General features: G+C 40.2%; 1 protein-coding gene across 4 annotated transcripts in view; it reads left to right on the forward strand.

The window, feature by feature from the left end:
• Nucleotides 1-23,664, forward strand: part of SIK2 (salt inducible kinase 2) — a 129,987-nt gene that overhangs the window by 78,739 nt on the left and 27,584 nt on the right. For all 4 annotated transcript variants that reach the window (XR_011570818.1, XM_019974770.2, XM_070803392.1 and 1 more), the window contains exons 4-6: nucleotides 7,209-7,370; nucleotides 22,981-23,105; nucleotides 23,531-23,654. Coding sequence is in view for 3 of the 4 variants with exons in the window: in XM_019974770.2 (XP_019830329.2) it covers nucleotides 7,209-7,370; nucleotides 22,981-23,105; nucleotides 23,531-23,654 (411 nt within the window). In the remaining variant the exon portion in view is untranslated. The remainder of the gene's footprint in view (nucleotides 1-7,208; nucleotides 7,371-22,980; nucleotides 23,106-23,530; nucleotides 23,655-23,664) is intronic.

A 23,664-nucleotide genomic window follows, 5' to 3' on the forward strand; every position in this document is an offset into this window, starting at 1 on the left:
CCTGGTAGGCTGCAGTCCATGGGGTCACTAAGAGTCAGACACGACTAGGCGACTTTACTTTTCACTTTCATGCATTGGAGAAGGAAATGGCAACCCAATCCAGTGTTCTTGCCTGGAGAATCCCAGGGACGGGGGAGCCTGGTGGGCTACCGTCTACGGGGTCACACAGAGTCGGACACGACTGAAGTGACTTAGCATAGCATAGCATAGCATGCTATAAAGTCAGACTTCATCTGAGGAGCAGGTAAGGTAGGACATTCCCACAAAGAACAAATTTGAGATTTATTACTGAAAAGTCAGAGTAGACAGGGGCCTAAATAACTTGTCCAATGTCATTCAGCAGTGAAAAGTAGAAACAGCATTCATAATCAGGCTTGTCTGATTCCATAACTTTTTCTGCTATATTTTGATGTCTTCCTTTGTACAAGGAAATCAGAAATTTATTTTACTTACGTATTTTTCTAAAGATAGGACAATTTTTTGAAGTCATCTGCTTGTGTCCATTACTGTCATCGGATATCACCATCTGTTGGCTTCTCTGTGGGGTTTACAAATAACGTTAGAAAAGTTTGACCATATTTGCTTTTAATTGTCCCTCAAAACTTACATGTATAGTCAAAGAAGCTGATTGTAAATAATCTTTAAAACTTTAAGCTCTGTAACTAAAAGCTCATCTTACTTCTCAGAAGACTGTGGTTTGTTTCAGTAGTTACACATAGCTTGAGGAACAGATGCAAACAGTCTAATGTAGGGAAATTGCTGAAAGCACAATTAAATTGCCAGAGTATACCACAAGCAACAATTTCCTTTAATTTTTGACAAACTCCCAATTTGAAATGATTATGTACTTACAGAAACAGACAGAGAAAAGCAAAATGTTTTAAAATCTATAGTTTCATATTCATAAATGTGTCTACATTAAAAGTTTAATGTAGTTTAATAGTATAAATAATATTATAGTCTAGTATTTTAAATTAGGATAACCCTCGTTATCCTAATTCAATACAGATCATACAACTAATCTGTTTTCTGTTAGTGTTTACCAGTGTAAAGTGGTACGTGTATTAACGTGCTAAAAACTGTTTTTCAGGTTTTTGTTTAATGGACCTTCCTTTCTTAATTATATTTTATCCAAGAGTGATTGTTAGAACCAGCACAGACTAAATTGACAAAGACCAGCATCCTAATTTATAGTGAGATGGTTTTATTTTATAGTGATACTTTGTACTGATTAAAGGAAAGGAATGTTAGAGGAAAAGATGAATAAAGATTTGAATATGGGGCTTGAAGATAATGGATCTTCAGAGTATTTTGAAGAGAATAAATGAACCAATTTTGATTACCTTATTAGAGCTTCAGGATTCATAATGGTCAGATTCCATAAAACACTATCTGTCTTCAGATTTAGTCTCTGTAAATTTGTGGGTTAGGAATGTCTGACCAGGATTTAATTATCAGAGGTCGTTTGATTTTTGTCTTTTTTTTTTTAAAGGCTATTTCACCATAGAATATTAAATTGGCATCAACATTTTTATTTTACTCCCAGATTACAGACTGATGAAATTACAAATTAAATCCTTTTAGCATAACATTAAGTATGTAATTGCATAAAGTATTAATCTTTTCGTCTATTACCCAGCTCCAGCTTTAAGGAATACTAATAATTTCTGGGGGAAGAGCATTAAGCTTAAAGTTAGTCATTCAGAGAGTCTGACTCTCCTGAAATTTGAGAAGAGTCACCTGACTGGGTTTCTCCACTCTGATAAGAGCCTTGGAAAGCTGCTCCTTATCCCAGGGGAAAAACAAGGGGTGCCACGTGAGGTGGTGGTGGTGATGATGAGGACAACCATGATGATGGTAGCAGCTATGATTTACTGAGCATTTATGAGCACAGTCATGCACTGTGCTATGAAATCTAGACTCCTATAAAAGCAAGGTGAAAACTTTCATTAATTATACCATATAAAACTTAAATCTTGAAACCTACTTTTGGGGGCTTTGTGTGCACGCGTGCGCAGTCGCTCAATTGTGTCCGACTCTTTGCAACCCCATGGACTTTGCAACCCCATGGACTGTAGCCTGCCAGGTTCCTCTGTCCATGGGATGTTCCAGGCAAGAATACTAGTGTGGGTTGCCATTTCCTCCACTAGGGGATTTCTCCAGCCCAGGGATCAAACCCACATCTCCTGCTGCTCCTGCATTGCAGGCGGATTCTTTACCACTGAACAATCTGGGAAGCCCAATTGGGGCTTTAGCTATACTTAATTCAGGGGTTGGTAGAAGATGATGCTTGAAATTTTGAGGTTGAGTGACTGTAAGATGATAGTTACAGTGACTTAGAAGGTGGTAGTGAAGTTTATAAAAAGAAAAATGAACTCAGTCTTGATAACACCACAGTAGCAGAAAGAAAGTCTGTGTAGGTCCACAATTGTGTTAGTTATTGAAAGGTTAAATGTGCTTGCTAGATCTAGTGAAAGTCACTCAGTCATGTCTGACTCTTTGCCACCCCATGGACTGTATAGTCCATGGAATTCTCCAGGCCAGAATACTAGAGTGGGTAGCCTTTCCCTTCTCCAGGGGATCTTCCCAACAGAGGGATCGAACCCAGGTCTCCCACATTGCAGGCAAATTCTTTACCAGCTGAGCCACAAGAGAAGCCCCTTGCTAGATCTAGAGGAAGTTCTAATCAGGGAATGAAATCCCTTAAGGAAGAATTTCCTAACTTTGATTAAATTAAATTTTATAGACCCCCTTGAAATTGCACATAAAATTTTACATGTGTCTTTGTATGTAAGTATAATTTTCATTAGATTCTCAATAGAATTTGTGACCAGAAAATTCCAGGTCAGATGTTAGAACATATTTTGAAGTGACTGAAGAAGTACCCCCGAGACTGGCAATAAATGAGAAGGATGTGAAAGAAAACTAAAATCATCCAGTTAAGAATAAAGTAGACCAGGACTTCCCTGGTAGTCCAATGGCTATGACTTCTTGCTCCCAATGCAGGGGGCCCAGATTTGATCCCTGGTCGGGGAACTAAATCCCACATGCCACAACTAAGAGATCTCATAACACAACTAAGACTCAGCGAAGCCAAATACATTAAAAAAAAAAAAAAAAAGAATGAAGCAGATCAAAGATTATCCCTACGAAGGTAAGAGTTTAGATTAATTCTATGAGGGAAGGAGCATAGGAAAAGAACAGCAAAAGGCCAGAGCTATACTATGGTAGTCTTAAGTGATTGAAGAGAAAGTAGAGACAATTAGTGAAAGAGATGGAGAAAAACCAGACAAACACAGAATCAACAGGAAGAGATGTTTATTTTGGGAACCAATTAAGTATAAACTAATAATCGAAAGGTCATAAGAGATGAAAGCTGAGAAAGTTTCCAGGGACATTAAAGCAGTGCTGGTGGAGTGTGAAATAAACCGTATCACAAGGAAGAACAGCTTCCCTGGTGGCTCAGTGGTAAAGAATCTGCCTGCAGTGCCGGAGACCTGGGTCCAGTCCCTGGGTCGGGAAGAGCTCCTGGAGAAGGAAATGGCAACCCACTCCAGTACTCTTGCCTGGAGAATCCCATGGACAGAGGAGCCTGGTGGACTAAAGTCCATGGGGTTACAAAGAGTCAGACATGACTGAGCGACTAACACTTTCACACATACAAAATATAGCCTTAAAAGGGCTTGTTGGGACTTGCCTGGCAGTCCAGTAGCTAAGACTCCTTGTTCCCAGCTCAGGGGGGCACAGGTGCAACCTCTGGTCAGGGAACTAGGTCTCACGGGCTGCAGCTAAAGATCCGGCGTGCTCAAAGGCTGAAGACTGCACGTGCCACAGTGAAGACATGGTGCAGCCAAATGAATACGTACTTTTTAAAGTTTTGTTATTAAAACCAAAAACATAAAATTAACAATCAGAACAAATGTAAACATAAGAAAGAATTTTTTAGAACTATCCCTTCCTCAAAAATAGGTAGGCAGTTCATAGAGAGAATTCCTATTTCACTTATAAGTTTTTTCTGTAACCATAATTAAGTAGTTTTTTAATCTGAAATGCATGCTTTTTGCATATTATCTTTAAACCTTGTGCATTAATTTGAGTTGGATTGATAACAGTGCCCCTCATGGGGATGATAATTTGCAGTCACGGGTTTTTACCTTGGTTATTTTCTGATCTCTGGGGGTTAGTTCTGGGGGTTGTCTCCACTGCAGAAATCATAAAGAGTAGGGAAGAGCATAGATATGCTGAAATACTTGCTGAGATTTTTGCTTAAGAAGTGAAAATTCCACCTCTGTAAATGGTGTCTTACTCTCTGGAACATGAGTGTTGTCGTTTTTCTCACAGTGTTATAGGTTTATTGACATGTGATGACTGTAGCTTCGGATATACCCCCACTTTGTTTTACAGACAGTCCCTTCCTGCCAAGCTACAAAGCCTTTTAACCCCCTTGGCTATAGTAGTTCCAGTTTGGACTGATCACTTCAAAAAACCATCAGTTACTGTAGATTCTATTGTGCATCCCAGGACTCATTTTGTAGGCAATAGTTTGGGTTATTTTTCTACATATATTTACATGTACTTATTCATATTGCATCTGTTAAGTTTCTCTCTGTTGTCAAAAATCCCAAAAAAGTTTTTTCCATTGATCCACATTGACTCAGAATTTTCAACAGGAAGAAATTCTGTCTATTTGGAAAAGTCAGTCATTTGTCTGTGGAAAGATTGTCTCATTTAGTGATACAGTTTAAGTCGCATTTATCTAGACTCTTAGGAAGGTTATAACTAACTTGTCAAAAGATAATCCCTACATAAAGCATACTGCATTCCCCTTGGGAATTTGCATTTGCCCTTAATTAACCCATGTCCCTGCTCATCCAGAGAAATGAGGCTCCAGTTTACTATTATGAAAAGAAAGCACATTGTTCACTTGCCAATGTATTTAGAGTCACTCTGATGATAGTTTGGACAGTTTGGCTCAAAAGTCTACAGATTTGTTCTTAAGTGATCCTTTTTCCCCTCTTACAAGAATGAATGGCTACTTTGTGCTCTATAAAGGCAAAGGGGAGTTGTGACAAACTCATCTCAGTCTGTTAACAGTACATATATAAAAATATATAAAAGTTCACTCACATTTAAAGCCTGTAGCATGTAGAGTAGAGCACTCCTGCTCCATACTTTCATCATATTGTTTTTGGAACGTTTCATGATACCATCTGTATTAAGACCTTAGTCAGCTGTGTACTCAGTATTTTACCTCTGCTAGTTTGTGCGTAGTGCCATAAACAATGTGGGGAGTACAGAAGAGAATGATATGGGTCTATCTTCAAGAAGCCTAAATGAAGGGATCTTTTATTTTCTAACGCACAGAGTGTTAGAATAAGGGCTGCATGTGTCTGCACGTTAGATGTTTATGCTATACATACAGATAATGAAAGTACAAGACAGTGCGTTATAAGTGAGAAGGAGTCCAGAGGAGAGTGATTATTAAATACCACCTGAGAGATGGCTCAGACGGTAAAGCATCTGCCCGCAATGCAGGAGACCCGGGTTCCATCCCTGGGTTGGGAAGATCCTCTGGCGAAGGAAATGACAACTCACTCCAGTATTCTTGCCTGGAAAATCTCATGGATGGAGCCTGGTAGGTAGGCTACAGTCCATGGGGTCACAAAGAGTCACACACGACTGAGCGACTTCGCTTCACTCCTTCACCTGAGAGATGAGGGGCTCTTTCAGGGCAAGGTGGCGTTTGAGCAGGGTTTTGAAAGGATAGTTAGGACTTTAGCAGGAGGCTAATAAAGAAGTTTGATACAGTTTTTCAAAAATGTTTTTCAAAGGTTCTAGTACCAGAGCAACCACGCATTTACCAATTGTCTGAATTCAGCCAGATTACTTGGTGCCTTGAGTTTCCTCATCTACAAAATGGGAATTAGAGTAATAGTTATCATAGAGGACTTTTAGGAAGATTAAGCGAAATACTGTGATATGAACATGCTTGATAAACTGTAAAGTGCTATACAAATGTTAGTAAACTTTATAGTAAATATTGAGGATGGCATTAGCCAAAAAGATGGAATTAGAAAACCAGTAAAACCACAAAGCCTAGAGCAGAAAATACGTGACGATGACTGTGAATATTAATGCACTCATACAGTTCCTAACTTCAGAAAAAATCTTAAACTGAAAAGCCTTTCAGGTTTTATGTTGACCCCATTTTCCTGAAAAGATCATGTCAGAGGCCTTTCAGATCTTCAGGTTAAACTTGAATAAGTTGTAATGTTTAGTTTTATTGAATTCATATAGAATTAATTTTCAAATAAAATACTTTAATAGATATTATAATATTGCATAGAAAGAGCTAATGTATCTTGCAAAGTATACTTGTTTAGAGGACATGGTTTTGAGAACAAGTCTGCATGTTTTAGGGTAGATCAGCATTGCTCCCCTGAACAAGATAACAAGGTGTGAATTATTTAAGCTACTTCCAGGGACTGTTATATCTTCTATTACAGATGGTTTGTCCAATAACTTCACAAATGGTTGTTTAAAGGAAGGATATCCCTTGTCTGATGAGAGGTTCGAGAATTTATTTATGTTCTTTGTTTTAAATAAATTTTATTTTTAAAAGATGGTTAGGAAAAGTATTCAAAAATTTATTACAAAGAGCAAAGAGAATGTTGAGGCTTTAAAATGCATTTTAAAAAAATTGAAGTACAGTTTTTTTATTTTTAATTTTTATTGGGGTATAGTTGATTTACGGTGTTGTGTTACTAAAGTCTAGTTGATTTGCAATATTGTTAGTTTCAGGTGTACAACATATTGATTCTATATTTTTACAGATTATACCCCATTTAAAATTATTATAAAATATTGGCTGTATTTTCCTGTGCTGTACAGTAAATATGTCCTTGTTGCTTATTAATTTTGTACATATTAGTTTGTACCTCTTAACCTAAAAAAGCTTTTTGAATTATGCTGTATTATGCCAATTGCTGTTGTCTGGTCTTGGGCTCTGTCCACTTATCCAGACTCCAGTGAAATATGTTTGGAATTATTTTTCTCAGGACAAGGAACTTGGAAACTATTTTACTTCAACCCTAACTCTCATTATTAAAAGAAGTTTTTGAGGGGAAAAAAAATCCTGATACTAACAGTGGGTTGTTTTCTTTTTTTTGGTATGTATGAGTAATTCTAAATTCTTTCTCCTTTTACAGACTACCTTGCTAACCATGGCCGGTTAAATGAGTCTGAGGCCAGGCGCAAATTCTGGCAAATCCTGTCTGCTGTTGATTACTGTCATGGTCGGCAGATTGTGCACCGTGACCTCAAGGCTGAAAATCTCCTGCTGGATAACAACATGAATATCAAGATAGCAGGTAACTGGGACGCTGCTGGCTCTGACGTGGTCAGACGTGAGCCACAGCACTCAGGGTGTGCAAACAGACCTGCAGGCAGAGGTTCAGGAGCCCTCCTACCTGGGACGTCACACCCTCTCAGAGTGTATTTAATCTGTTCCTTAGTCCTATGTGTAATGAAAAGTAAGGGGAAAAAGAGAGAAAAAGAAAAGTAAGGGAAATAAGTTGAACACACAGCATGGCAGGACTCCGACTGGGGTCTGATTTGCATCCTCAGTCTGGTTTGTGCTCAGGCCCCTCTGTGGTGCTCCGCTGAGAGTGTGAGTGTTTGGAGGGGCCGAGGGGGCTGGAGGAGCAGCGAAGGTTGCTGGCGCTCTGCCCTGCTCTCTTCAGTATGACTGGTGGCTGGAGAGAGGTCGCAGACAGAAATAAGACAAAGGAGGTGACCGTAGGCGAATGAGAGTGCTGGGGACACAGAAGCACCTTGCCTTCTTCTGATACAGTGGAGTTTTGATTTACAACATGAAGAATAAGATTATTTTTGCTAGTTTTCCTCCTACCCTTTTCACAATTAACAAAGACTTTTATAGTTTATATTCCAAGTTTACTTATTCACATGGTCAAAACTCTCATTCAGTCAGTAAGTATTTATGTGTCAGGTACTGTGCTGTGCTAGGTACTGAGGATACAAATCAAAAAGTCATTTCTTGTGATCTTAAAAGCCTAGTGGAGAAGTAAGAATAATGAAAATGCAACATGATAAGTGCCCAAAACTGTATGTACAGACTGCAGTAGAAGTATAGGTGTCAGAACATCAGTCTACCTAAGAAATCAAGAAGCTGCACAGAGAAGGAACTACTTGAATTCAAGCTTGAGAGATGAGTCAGAAGCTTGCCAGGGAGATAAACAGAAGTAAGATATTACAGACAGGCAGGCCAACTGTGTAAATGTCACAGGTAAAAGAGAGAGAAAGGGATTGAGATTGAAATGGGGAATGATTGCTCACTATTGGGTAAATAAAAAATCTGTAGGCATGGGGGGTTGATACAGGAAGAGCAGACAGGCAAGGGTCAGAATATGAAAAAAGGGTTGAAGACCATGAAAAAGACGGTAGAGTTTATTCTGCAGGTTATAGGGAGCATAGCCTGTTGGAGCTTTTCGTGTGGTGTGGGGATGGAGCGGGACTGGATAAGACGATCAGATTTGCGTGTTAGAAGGATGTCTCACTCTGGCCACAGAGTGCAGACAGGTGGCAGATGTGGGTGAGGCTGGGCAGGAGACTAATCAGGAATCTGATGCATTTGTCCAGTTAAGAAAATGTGGGTATGCACCAGAGTAGCAGCAGTAGAGTCTGCAGGTGTGGGAAGGAGAGAGGTTTGTTTCGGTTAGAGTTTGGAAGAGCATCAAGGGCACAAAGCAAAAGTTTAGCAAAGTTGCAAGAGGTGGCGATTTGTCCTAGGTTCATTAAAAAGGGACAGACATCCACACGAGAGAAGCTGAGCAAGAAGTGGATGACTAACTTGGGTGGGTACCCACTGGACTAAGTTTAGGGAGAAAGCAAATGCCTTAATTTGCTGCATCGTGGTATAAAATAGAAGTGAGAAGCCTCTGATTCATGCATTTAGCTGGCCTATTTCTATGCCATTTATCATCAGTTTTTGTCTTGGGCATTTAGGGAAGGCAAACAAATTAATTTTACTTACTTTTTTTACTTATTTTACTTTAATTTTAATAGCTAATATTAAATGCCACTGTTACGTATCTTTCAGGGAGTAATGGATTTTTCATTCTGTAGTCTTCGATTTTTTTCCTCTAATAGAATTGCCTAAATAAGACAGCGTTTTTACGTTAATTTGCTACATTCCCATTATATATATATATAAAGATTTGTATTGATTTGTCTTTTTGTTTTAAAAATGTAGTATTAAAAAAAAATGTAGTATTAGTGTTTATGTAATTTAAATGCAGTATTAGTGGTTTTGTAATTTATAATGTACATTCATTTCTCCCACTTTTCCTTTTTTCTTTTGGCCCTTCCTTTGGTCCCATTCATTTCACTTCTTTTTGCAAACCTTCTGTAGTGCAGACCACTGGAATTTTTTGTTTACTTCTCTTTGAAAGCATCAGCTGCCCCAAAGTTGTCCTTGTCAGAGAAGGCTCTTGGTTTTTTTTTTCTTTTTTGGGGGGTGGGGGGAGTTCTTTACTCTGTAAAAAACCATACCTTTATTAAAGGAGTTCTGGGAGTCATTTCAGGCAGAGAAAGAAATGTTAGAGGTGGGAGTCATATATTATAGGAATTACAAAGTGCTCTGTCACAAATATGTCAAAATAGAGCACCAAAGAAACTTGCAACCAGAATATGCAGAATATTCCATTAAGGTTATAACCAAGTTTTGCCTGGCTATAATAATGTCTTCTGTAATTCTGACCTGTAAGTAGATAAACTTAGTATTTCTGTCATTATGTGAAATCTGGTTATTTGTTTGTTTTTGCTGTTTTTATTTTTGAATACTTGAACTTCAAAATCCTCTCATTTTCATCTGGAAGACAGGTAAAATGTCAGGAACCTACAGTTGTTCCCTCTGGTGAGGCTCGTGTAACCGCTCACGTTTACGGAGCCTTCGCTGTCCTCGGGCGCTCTGCTGTGCACTTGTGCCATTAACCTTCACGGCAACCCTAGGAGCCGCGTACCTATTGCCGGTTTTTAGACGAAAAGCTGAAACACAAGAGAGATTAAGTCACTTGCCAAGATGCCTCAGATAATAAGCAGCAGACCTGGAGTTCAAGCCTGGTCTCTGTGACCACAGTATCTGTGCTTCTTGCAGCTCACCAGCTTGGTTTGTCAGTTACTCCTGAGGGAGTACTCACCGACTGAATTTTGGATTCTATCATTGCATATTTATACATTTGGTGTCCTTGATTCTGTGTCTCACAAGTGGATACACACACAAACATGTACATGCAGTTTAGCTAAGCATTCAGATTTCCTTCCTGCCCACATTTTTTTCTCTTGTCACCCTCACCACCATTGACCCCAAATTTCAGCAAATGTTTATTAAGCATCTACTATGCTCCTCAGCTAAGTCCTAGAAATTCAGGTGTTTCGAGGTAAGAACAACAGCAGTGCAAAAAAGCTCAACTCTGCTCTTACCTCAAGGAGTTAATCTGTTCAGAACCAGACCTTTAAATGAATACAGCACAAAAAGATAATTGTCATACAAGCCATGAGGCTAGAAGAAGACTGTGCCTGGAAGAATGAGGAAAGTCATTAGTAAGACTTTATTAAGGAGGGAGGCGTTTGTGGTGGGATTAGGGAGAGGAAAGGAAGAGAGCTGAGGAGGTGAGGTAGGGATGGCAGCTTCAGGCAGAGGCAGGTAGGCCAGAGAACTCGGTGTGTAGGGAAACTGCAGACCAGAGCTAGTGGAGAGGAACTGTCAGTGAGGAGTGATAGGGAAAGAGCCTGGACAGGTAGCCGTGCAGGATCATGAAGGATTCCACACACCCTCAGAAGTGTAGGTGTGTTCCAGTGCTGTTAGAGAATTTCTGCAGGGTACTTATTTTTATCCATTGCTTTTTATCTAACTTTTTTATTGCCCTGCTTCCCTTTAAAAACATCATCTTCTGGTCTCTGAGGATTCTTCTTGAATTTTAAATAAATTTAACACATGTAGGAAAGATGGGGCTCCATGGAAAAATTACAGAACCTCAGAATAAAGTACAAAAAAATTATTCCCTCAAATTATACATTGTGTTTATTCTGCTTCTAAACATCTCTTACTAAATGGGCTGAATAAATGAACTGTTTTAGCCATCATCTATGGAGAAGGCAATGGCACCCCACTCCAGTACTCTTGCTTGGAAAATCCCATGGATGGAGGAGCCTGGTGGGCTGCAGTCCATGGGGTCGCTAAGAGTTGGACACAACTGAGCGACTTCACTTTCACTTTTTCACTTTCATGCATTGGAGAAGAAAATGGCAACCCACTCCAGTTTTTTTGCCTGGAGAATCCCAGGGGCAGGAGAGCCTGGTGGGCTGACGTCTATGGGGTCACGCAGAGTCGGACACAACTGAAGTGACTCAGCAGCAGCAGCAGCAGCAGCCATCCTCTATGTTGAACTTGGACCTCCCAGGTGGCGCTAGTGGTAAAGAACCTGCTTGTCGATGCAGGAGACACAGGAGGTGTGGGTTTGATCCCTGGGTTGGAAAGATCCCCTGGTGTGGGAAATGGCAACCCACTCCAGTATTCTTGCCTGGAAAATTCTATAGACAGAGAAACCTGAGGGGCTACAGTCCGTGGGGTCACAGAGTTGGGCATGCCTGAGCACATACTTAGACGCGCACGCACGCACACACACACACACACAGTGAAATTAAAGAGAAGTGTAAACCAAAACTAGGTTTAAATTAAAATATTTGCCTCTGTTTATAAGACAGAAAATGGAATGGAAGTATCAAACATGCTTTATTTTAATAAATACAGAATCTTGGCTTTCAAATCAGATTCTCTTTTGTCCTCCTCTAATGGGTAAAAGACTTCAGGTACTGGGGAGCCTTGGATTCACCCACACCTGTATATGCTCATCACCTCCATTATGAGACCTCCACCCTTCACAGAATACGAGTGTTGAGACATTCAGAATCAGGCAGAATGCAAAGAAATTTTGGCTTTCATTAGTTTTAATAATTGCAGTACTGTTTCCTCCATGCTATTTTTCAACTTTCCTAATCTGAAATGCTTACAATGAATACTTAGATAAGCATTAATGTGTATGAATCACTCAGAGAAAGTTTTCAAAAAATAATCAGAAGTCAGACAAGGCGTCACATAAAGAATGTGGAGTTTGATATCAGACGGTACTGGTGCAAATTCTAGCTGTGCCATTTAGTAGCTGTGTGATCTTGGGCTGATTATTTAACTTCACCAAGCCTAGGTTTCCAAATCTATTAAACAGAGATTAATCTGTTTGTCAGGAACATTGTAAGGATTAGTGATAATGTTAGACACAGGGAGCTCGTAGGTAAGATTATGGGCTCTGGAGCCAGGCTACCTGGGTTTGAACCCTGGCTCTGCACTTTACTAGCTCCGTGACCTTGGACATGTTCCTTAATCTCTCTGTCCTCAGTTTCTTTATCAGTTAAAAGGGAGTGATGGAAGTTCATATCTCATAGTGGTTATTAGTTAATGTTTGCACACTTCTAAGAACAGTGCCTGGTACATAGTTAGTGCTAGTTAAGTGTTTGTTAAATAAATTGTTAATTAAAATTCCTGGCACCATGTAAACAGTAAAAGGTATTTGTATTCAATGTATAATTGATTCCATGTGAAAACGAATCTTAAAAACTGATAGCCATACAACCCCTCACCATGTCTTTTTAATTACCAAGACTTAGTCTTATCAATACAAATCTCAGAGGTACAAGGAAAGTTTATCATTTATATTCTAAATTGTTTCTGCTTGATGCAAATTAATATATTTTTCTAAGAGGGACCTTCCGTGTAATTAGTTGTGTGTAATAAGCCTAATAAGTCTAACCTGTGCATCACAGGTCTCTTGTCGTTAGCCCAAGAGGAATACTTCCTTTCTGAACTGACCTGTAATCTATAAGTAGCCCATCATCTCTCATGATTGCTTCTAGCAATCTTCCTGCTTACTGGAAGAACTGGAGATCAGATTTCTGTATATATAATTCTAGTTTTCTGCCCTGGAACCAAAAAAGGGTGGGATAGGCTGAAACAGGTTTTGTTAGTAAAATATTTATTAAAAGTCTTCCATTTGTTATCCTCCTGCCACTAGTATTATGTAAAATGTGCAGAGAGCTTTGCATCAGCAAACAGAGTGAGACCTTGTCTTTATCCTTCAAGCCTGCTTAGCCCTGGCCAGGCATTAAGCCTGGAACATGGAAGGTGGCTCAAAGGCTTCTGTTTCCTTTTGTCTTATTTCTCCCCTCTTCATCTCCTTCCTCCTCGTCACTCCATTTTGGGCTGAGGAAGAGCGTTTAATTCACCTCTCAGCTCACTAAACTCTCTCACTGGACAAACAGATGCCTCACCCTGGTCAGCAGGATCACATTTCACGTCAGCTGTGATGATTGTTCTTGTGTCCTCCTGTCAGGTAGGGAGGAGGTGACTGATGTTTGGCAGTAAACTGTGCAGCTGGCCTTCTCTTGCCAGTGGGCAACAAAATACGCATTGACGTCAGTGATGGCTGATTGGCATTCAGTTTGTGCAGTGGGTCAGCTCTGGCTCCACACTCTGCTACTTTTCATTTGTCAGCTTTCATTTCCTCATAATTGTCTTCTTCTCTCCTATTATAATAACTGCAAAAGACATGTAACTCTTCAGCAAGACTGGATATCTGAATTCTACTGGCAATTTTAGAAACAAGGATAAATTTAACACGAAAGCCATCTGCTTCTCTGTAGGAGGATTTTTAAAATTATAAATAAGACATTATAACACACTATTGGAGATTAAAAGTTGCCTGGGTTGTGTTGATTCCTGGAAATCATTTACTTTTTTCTTAGCCTGAAGACTGGTTTTCAATGTCTTGGTTACTTTTTTCTTTTTTAAAAAAAATGACTTGAAATAGTTTACCTAATGACTTCTATTTAGTCTTTGTCATGTAAATAGTAAATCCTGAAAATATTTAGTAATTCTATTTCACAACAATAAACAGTGACAAGCTGTTCAACATCTTCTGTGTCTTTTTCACGACCTCTGTTTTATTCTTTATGTCCTGACTACTGGAAGAGTGGTCAGGGGACCAGCATGAGCATCACTTTGGAGCCTGTTAGGACTGCAGACTCTCGAACTCCCCTACCCCAGGCCTACTGAATCAGAACCGCATTTCAGCGGTTCCCCAGGTGATTTGTATGCATGCTAATATTTGATCCGTTTCACTCTGACAGTATTCGCTAATGTGCTTTGTTCCCATCAGACAGTAATCATCAGGATCAGCTTATTTACTCTTTGTTCAGTTCAGTCACTTAGTCGTGTCTGACTCTTTGCGACCCCATGGACTGTAGCATGCCAGGCTTCCACGTCCATCACCAGCTCCCAGAGCTTATTCAAATTCATGTCCATTGAGTCTGTGATGCCATCCAACTGTCTCATCCTCTGTCATCCCCTTCTCCTCCCACCTTCAATCATTCCCAGCGTTGGGGTCTTTTTAAATGAGTCAGTTCTTCGCATCAGGTGGCCAAAGTATTGGAGTTTCAGCTTCAGCATCAGTCTTTCTAATGAATATTCAGGACTGATTTCCTTTAGGATGGACTGGTTGGATCGCCTTGCAGTCCAAGGGACTCTCAAGAGTCTTCTCCAACACCACAGTTCAAAAGCATCAATTCTTCCGCGCTCAGCTTTCTTTATAGTCCAACTCTAACATCTGTACATGACTACTGGAAAAACCAAAGCTTTGACTAGACGGACCTTTGTTGGCAAAGTAATGTCTCTGCTTTTTAATATGCTGCCTAAGTTGGTCATAACCTTTCTTCCAAGGAGCAAGCGTCTTTAAATTTCATGGCTGCAGTCACCATCTGCAGTGATTTTGGAGCCCCAAAAAATAAAGTCTGTCAGTGTTTCCACTGTTTCCTCATCTATTTGCCATGAAGTGATGGGACCAGATGTCAGGTTGCTTACTCTTTGTAAGGCCTTGTTATTCCTAAAACATTAGCCCTTTGCTAATGGTGTTTGGGCACTGATAATTTATGTAACTTAGTGATAAGAGTAATAATAGTTGATTTTTCTTATCAGGAAGATTTGGGTCAATCAATCACTTTAAAAATATAAAGCAGAAAACAATAATAGCAGTTCTAATACTGTTTTCAAATACATCCATGGTCTGTTAGTGGTTAGATAATAAATAAATAGAGGACTCAGCTTGTGAAGCCAAGTTGATTTCCAAGCGAACTAGTCAACAGTAATTAATCTGCTCTGTAGTTAGAAACTCTACCCCAAATGCTTTCTTTATTGACATTTTATGTGACATGTAAATCAAGTGAGAAAATATGGATATAGCAGGAAATCCCAAAGCTAACGTCACAGTAAAACCTTGGAGTATATGCCTCAGAGTATAAGATGCCATAAATCATCTTCATATGAAAAGGACAAGATGTGTCTATTTTAACATGTCATGCATTCTTAAAATAAATATGGATTTCTAAAATGAATGTAGGTGTATATTTGAGATTTGCCTTGTAAACATCCTAATTATTCCCATTCACTTGTTAAGGATGCTTTTAACAAAGCATCAATATTGCAGAGATGAGAAAGCCCTCACTTGTCAAGTTCTGCTAGCAGAGGGATAAATTAGAAAATCTGTCATCTCCATACAATGTAAAGGATTTTCCCCACGTTTTATAATAGCCTTACCTCCATTTTTAAGTTGTATTAAACTTCTTTGAAGAGTGATGGTGATACAGTTAAAAATAAAAAACAAAAAAACCCACCTGGCTTGGAGTTCAAAGGACTTGTATTTGAATACTGGTTAAGCCACTTGTAAATAGTTTGGGCAACTGAATTAACCACTTTCAGCTTCAGTTTCCCCCTTTGTAAGGTAAGGACATTCATGATTGAGATAATATATAGAAAAATACCAAGTGTGTAATGCTTAGTCCAAAGTAGGCAAGATTTAAATGATGTTTGGATTTGATTATAACTCATACGCCATGTTGAAAGACTAGTTGTCATTTTGCTTCAAAAACTTATGCTTTCTTTTTTTTTTTTTAATTTAATTTTATTTTTAAACTTTACAATATTGTATTAGTTTTGCCAAATATCGAAATTAATCCACCACAGGTATACTTGTGTTTCCCATCCTGAACATGCTTTCATATCTTAAAATTTTGAAGCTAAGAGTTCTTTGAGAAAGTGTGTCTTTTCCCTGCTATGCTCAGGAAATGTTGAAAATGTTGAAAATCTCACTCATAACATTCAACGTATGTTATGAGTGAGAGTTCAAGCAATTACTCCCACACAAATAACAAATTACCTCAAGGAAAAAAACTTTATACCTTCAAAATTTTGTTGAGTTGTTTAGTCAATCAAGTATGGATAAAAATAATATCAAAATAATGCTCATCTGAACCCTGAATTGGAGTAAGAAGTATCAATATGAACTCAAAGGTTAACATTTCTTTTTAATACATATATATATAGAAAGGAATCAACATAAATATAGGGTGTGGGTGTGTGTACACCAATAAGCATTCATACATATATTTCTTCTGTTTGATGACAGCCCAGCTGCAGTGAGTACATCAAGATCTTAGTCTTGGTTCTTGAATACCATTTTTCTGTAAAAGAAATCAGGGCTCCTTGGAAAAGTGGTTGATTCCTGGGATGGGACAGGAAAGTACAAGATGAGCCTGGAACATCTTCTGGTACCAAAAGATAAGGAAATACTTAAAATAAAAAGAAAATTTTAAAAGATGGGGGCGTGCTGAAAGGATACAGGAGCCAACCTGAATTATCTCCTAGTGGCCAAAGTTGGAACTATTTAAGCATCAGAAGGTGTCTCAGATGGTAAGGAATCTGCCTGCAATGCGGGAGACCCAGGTTCGATCCTTGAGTTGGGAAGATCCCCTGAAGAAGAGAATGGCAATCCACTCCAGTATTCTTGCCTGGAGAATTTCATGGACAGAGGAGCCTGGCAGGCTACAGTCCATGAGGTTGTAAAGAGTTGAACATGACTGAGCTATTAAACTTTAGCTTTCTTCTTTCAGTATTAAATTATAATCCAAAGAATAAAATAAATACTTATGATGAACATATTATGACAGTGTTGTAAAAAATAAAGAAATGATCTAACCAATAAATAAATAAGAGGGGAAGAAGGGACAACTCTTGAAGAGTTGTGATTAATACTGTAGAAGGAATACAGGAAACAAAAGCTTCCCATTAGACCACCACAGTGATCATTGCTACAGTCAAGACCTGCCAGTGAGTGCTAAACTAGTAGGTGAGCGTTTAAGGAGAAAAGGGTATATATAGTGCCAATGTATCTTCTCCTAAATATTTATTAATTTCAAAGAGAAAAATAATTTTATAATGGGGTAACCCAGCAGATACCACCTTAAGAGATCAAGATTAACCCCACTTGTCATTAAGGCATAATACCTGCTCCCCCTGATATGAAGCCCTGAGAATACATCACCTCTGTGATGTTCTTGGAGAAGGCAATGGCACCCCACTCCAGTACTCTTGCCTGGAAAATCCCATGGATGGAGGAGCCTGGTAGGCTGCAGTCCATGGGGTGGCTAAGAGTTGGACACGGCTGAGCGACTTCCCTTTCACTTTTCACTTTGATTCATTGGAGAAGGAAATGGCAACCCACTCCAGTGTTCTTGCCTGGAGAATCCCAGGGATGGGGAAGCCTGGTGGGCTGCCGTCTATGGGGGTCGCACAGAGTCGGACACGACTGAAGTGACTTAGCAGCAGCAGCAGCTGTGATGTTCTTCTCCAAAAGTAATCATCTTAATCTAATCGTGAGAAAACACTTGGCAAACCCAGACTGAGAGACAGTCTACAAAATATGTGACCTGCCCTGGTCACAGTCAAGACAGACAAGGAAAGTCTGAGGAGATGTTGCAAATTAGAGAAGACCAAGCCTGGCAGACTACAGTCCATGGGCAGAGTCGGACACGACTTAGCAACCAAACAGCAACGAAGAAGTCATGACAACTAAGTGCAGTGTGGAATCCTGCACTGAGAAGGGACGTTAGTGAAAACACTGGGGAAATCTTAATGAAGTCCATGTTTTAATTAACAGTGCTGCATCGGTGTTATCCTTGGTTTTGATTATTTATAGTTATATGGAATGTTAATACTGGAGGGGGGAGTTGCATGAAGGACAGAGGGAGTTCTTCTTACTTTATTGTGGCCACTCTTCAGTAAATCTAAATTTATTTCAGAATTAAAAGTTAAATAATATCAAAACGAATCCATCATAACATGGCATACATTCTATGACAGAGAAACAAGAATCAAAAAAAATGTCTGAGGAAATAGCAGCCATCTTTGAAGTATTCACTTGCAGATCAGAGCATCAGAGAACACATTAAACTAGGCATTAAACTAAAAGGAGGTTTCCTTTCCAGCAGGACAGGGGTTGGGTCTGGGTCTGGTTTAGAGAGGAATGCCCACATGACTGTTCATAATGCTTTTCAAAAGTCAGGTAATAATGTGGGGTCCTTGATTTTTCGCTATTGTCGAGAGACTATCTTTCTTTGTTTGTAGAATGGTTGACACATGTATGCACTCAGATGTTTGATGAAGGAAAGAATTTGATGTGCTGAAACATTAACCCATTCCATATGAATAAATAACGATAAAAAATCCTGCATAGCTCTGCTGTTTTCATATTTCATCCCTCTTGCTCACCCCTTGTTTCACTATGTGCCTTTAAGCAGAAAGCTGCAGACTGTGAACAAAGCAAGTTGTCCAGATTCCAGTAAGAAATAAAAAGACTTTTAAGTGTCTTCCCATTGCCTGATAATTATTAACTTGTTCAAAAAATAGCTACATGTCACTGGGCCAGAGAAGGACACAAAGGTGGTTAACAGTGAATGCTCTGTAGTCAGATTTGGTTCCTCTTGCAAGCCTGCAGCTTAGTATAATTTCTAGCAAGATCCTTAACATCCTACCCTCACTTCCTCCTAGAATAAGGATACCTTATGGGGTTATTAAGAAGAAATCATCTTAGGAAAGCTTAGATCAGCTTCTGGCACTTTTTAAAGAGACGATGACAACATATTCATTCAGCAGTCCTTCACTGAGTGGCTGTCAGTGTGCTGAGTCTGGGGTTGCAGTCCGCTTTCTGCACTCTCAAGGAGTTTAGTCTGATAGGGAAGACAGATAAGTAAAACAGAAAGAATTGCTATTCTTCCTTCGTATTGAGTAGCTTACTCAGCGGCTACTGTTTATTGAGCACCTGCTGTGTTTCAGTAGCATACCTAAAGCATTATATATTATCTACTTTAAGTGTACATATCTACATATACTCATTATATATTGCTCATAGTCACTTTGTGGAGCATAGACATTGTCTCTATTCTGCAAGTAAGGAAACCAGGACTCTGAGAAATCAAGTAATGTGCCCAAGATCACATAGCTAAGCGGAAAACCCAAGATTTGCCTGACTCCAAAGCCTTCCTTGGAGAAGGTAATGGCACCCCACTCCAGTACTCTTGCCTGGAAAATCCCATGGATGGAGGAGCCTGGTAGGCTGCAGTCCATGGGGTCGCTAAGAGTCGGACACAACTGAGCAACTTCCCTTTCACTTTTCACTTTCATGCATTGGAGAAGGAAATGGCAACCCACTCCAGTGTTCTTGCCTGGAGAATCCCAGGGATGGGGAAGCCTGGTGGGCTGCCATCTATGGGGTCGCACAGAGTCGGACACGACTGAAGCGACTTAGCAGCAGCAGCAGCAGCAGCAAAGCCTTCCTTAACCCATAGATCGCATGATTACAAATTAAATATTTAATGCTTTGACAGGGTATAGACAACACCCACCTAAATGCTATCATAGTAATTCTGACGCACCTGATAGTGTTGCGGTGCCTCTTTGAATGTCCTGCAGGCTCAAGTTCCCGCTTTCTTCAGCTACCTGCAGGAACAGAGGTGACATGGGTGTAGCACTCCTCTTCTTCTAAGGTAGCAGGCGGCTTTCTTTTCCCAAATGGGTACAGCCGAGGTTGAGTCTAGGCCACCATAGGCGCCCTGGTGCTCTCCTAGTTTTTCTGTCTTCCTGCCAGTGAAGCGTCCAGTGTGGGTGCTGTGAGGAGGGGAGTCCAAGCCAAGTCCCTCTTTGAGTTTGTTCTACTTAAACTCAAAGGGAGTCGGGGCGGGATAGGGGGGAAGGGTTTCAGATTGAAGGGGATGAGAATGGCTCTTTGAGACATTAAAATGTTACAATGCTATTTGGAGAACTCAAAGGGAGTCGGGGCGGGATGGGGGGAAGGGTTTCAGATTGAAGGGGATGAGAATGGCTCTTTGAGACATTAAAATGTTACAATGCTATTTGGAGAGTATCCTCAACTTACATGTGCTGAAACTCATCCTGTGATTATGGTTTAAAGGACAGCAATTATTGGACCTATTTCAGGATCTCCAAACACACATCCCAGAGCTTCTTGTGCTTCTCCATGTGACTGAAATTAACATCTTCCTCTTTAGATATTATTTGACCGTCTTGTCTTTGGCTGGTTTGAGTGTAGTTTTTTAGAAAATGAGAAACACCTGTCAATATGAATACACGGATTGTGATGGGGTGTGAATTGTTAGGTTTAGAGTGAGCTGAGAAGATAAGACCTCTCTGACAGTCAGTTTGCAAAGCCAAGTGTAGGACTGAACTGTAGGCACATGATGGAGGGCGGCATTCTCATTGCCTTGCGTTTCTGGACACCAAGGATGGGCCACACCACTGTTCCTCCAGCTTTAGACACACCGTCCCTCTGCCCACGTGCACCATCTTTTCTCTTCTGAACCCTTAAGCTTCTTTTTTCTTTTTAGTATTTAGCTGTTTTTCTTTCTAGTATTTATTTGTTTGCTTATTTATTTGATTGTGCCAAGTCTCACTGAGGCATGTGGAATCCTCCATCTTCACTGCAGCACACGGAGTCTTTCAGTTGCATCATTCGGAATCCAGTTCTCCGACCGGGGACTGAACCCAGGCCCTCCTGCACTGGGAGCCTGGAGTCTTAGCCATTGGACCACCAGGAAAGTCCCTCTCCTCACCTTGTTTACCCTCCCAGTGTATTTTCTCAGGACCCATTTCTGTGAAGGGCAGTCATTGGTAATGATGGCTTCACTTCAGGAGAAGGGAGCTAACACTTCACATCTCCTGTGCTCCAGGAATCAAGAATCTCACGTTCCTAATCTCATTTACTCTTCATAGCATCCTATCTGGGTAGGCAGATTATCTCCACACTTATAGGTACAGAAAGAAAGATTCAGGAAAGTTAAATAACTTTAATTACTAGACAGCTACTGAAGCCCTCACGCCCTAGAACCTGTGCTCTGCAATAAGAGAAGTCACCGCAATGAGAAACCCACGCACCGCAACCAGAGAGTAGACCCCCCTCCCTGCAACTAGAGAAAGCCCAAGCACAAGCATCCGAGATCCAGCACAACCAAAAATAAAAATAAATAGAGAAGTGCGCCATAGTCTCAAGGTGTGAGTAGAGTGTGAGTTTCTGTTAACTTACTGGCTCTGCACAGCAGCCTGCTGGCTACACATGTGTCTGTGTTACAGCTGTGGAGCTTGAGGCTCAGGAAGACAGCCTGTGTCCCACAGTCAGTCTGATGCAGGAGACTTGCTTCAGCCCCCTGGGGGCACCTCTGAAAGCTCACCCTGCAGTGCAGACACTGGCCAGAGGAGAGCCAGTTCTTATCACTAAGGTGTGTCCTTCAGTCAGGAGTCTGTTGCAGCATAAAGAGAGTATGGCTGTAACTTACAAAATAACAGGAGTTTGTTCCTCGGCTGAGAACATGGAACTGTGTGAGGGCTTAGCAAAAGGGCACAAGCTTGCATTTACACCAGAGTGCTCACTGCGTTTGTCTTCCGTGGTAACTGTCATGTGTATTGAAGGCCACAGTGCTTCCAGAGTGCATGCTATATATCAAAGCTGCAGATTTGGTGTGACTGATATCATAAGGGGAAGGCCATTAACTGTTGAGAAGTATAATGCCACCACATTACATAAATGAGTAAATAAGTGATAATGATGATAAGTGGCCTGTGGTCGAGCCGCAGAGCCATCACATGTTAATGAGCTATTCAGATGAGTATCTGTCTATTCAGGATGTGGGAGCCAACACTTCATAGAGTTGTTACTTAGGAAACACTGTCCTCAGTTGCCTTAAAAGGTTCTCTTGCTACCTTGGAGTAATGGCTATGAGAGCAGCCAGTCCCTTGGTTGTGTTTAGGTAAATATCTTAGAGTTTTACTCATTTGTTTCTTTCTTTAGAGACTGTATAAGCTCAAGAGCTCTTAATCATGGAGTCATTGAAATTCTAAAATTAGCAAATTCAAGCTGGTTGTCCTTATCAGTGGAATTTTTCTTTTCAGCCTTAAAAATAAATGATTTAAAGTCCTTTTTCCAGTTTCTCACTCATTCTCTTTGAGAAGAAAACTTAATTCATTAACACATTCATTCAAGAAATATTTATTGAATGCTTAATATTTGCTATTCATTGTGCTGAATGCCCACTCCAGTACTCCTGCCTGGAAAATCCCATGGATGGAGGAGCCTGGAAGGCTGCAGTCCATGGGGTCACTGAGGGTCGGACACGACTGAGCGACTTCCCTTTCACTTTTCACTTTCATGCATTGGAGAAGGAAATGGCAACCCACTCCAGTGTTCTTGCCTGGAGAATCCCAGGGACGGGGGAGCCTGGTGGGCTGCCATCTGTGGGGTCGCACAGAGTCGGACACGACTGAAGTGACTTAGCAGCAGCAGCAGTAGCAGTGCTGAATGCTAAGGAAACACCACAAGTTACATGCCACCCCATGCTCACAGAGTGAATTAGTAGTGGTATTGTCGATACAGCGTATTATAAAATTAGTATGAGAAATTCAGTATAGTTTGAGAGCATAGATGAAAGTAACGTTTATTTCCATCCCACTAGATTTCGGTTTTGGAAATTTCTTTAAAAGTGGTGAACTGCTGGCAACGTGGTGTGGCAGCCCCCCTTATGCAGCCCCAGAAGTCTTTGAAGGGCAGCAGTATGAAGGACCACAGCTGGATATTTGGGTATTTCTTTGCTTTGCTGTGTTAAATGCATCTATCATGATAATACTGGGTACGCTGGCCCATTTTGAAGCTCTTGGTACCTAACACATAGATAGTAGTTCATACTTTTCCTGTCCACTGGCCTGTAATTAGTCAGCGTAAAGATTCTAGGAAAGAATTTCTAGGGGAAGATGTTACCATCCTAATATCAACAGTGATTTAAAGTTTAGTAATCAAAATGATTAAGTTTAGTTCTTTTGGTATTTATTATAGGATGCTTTATTGCAGTAGTCAGCATTCCAGCTTTTTTTTTTTTTCTGAGACAGGAGTAAATTCAAACAGGAATTTTCAGTCCGTATAATTTTAAGAGCTTGAGGATATTTTAGGAAAACAAAGCACGTTCAAAGTTCTCAGTAGAAAAATGACAGCCTTATTTTCTTCCACAGAGCATGGGAGTGGTTCTTTACGTTCTTGTCTGTGGAGCTCTACCATTTGATGGACCAACTCTTCCAATTTTGAGGCAGAGAGTTTTAGAAGGAAGATTCCGGATTCCATATTTCATGTCAGAAGGTAACAACCT

This window comes from Bos indicus, chromosome 15 (genome assembly GCF_029378745.1).
Source record: "Bos indicus isolate NIAB-ARS_2022 breed Sahiwal x Tharparkar chromosome 15, NIAB-ARS_B.indTharparkar_mat_pri_1.0, whole genome shotgun sequence".
Taxonomy (NCBI): domain Eukaryota; kingdom Metazoa; phylum Chordata; class Mammalia; order Artiodactyla; family Bovidae; genus Bos; species Bos indicus.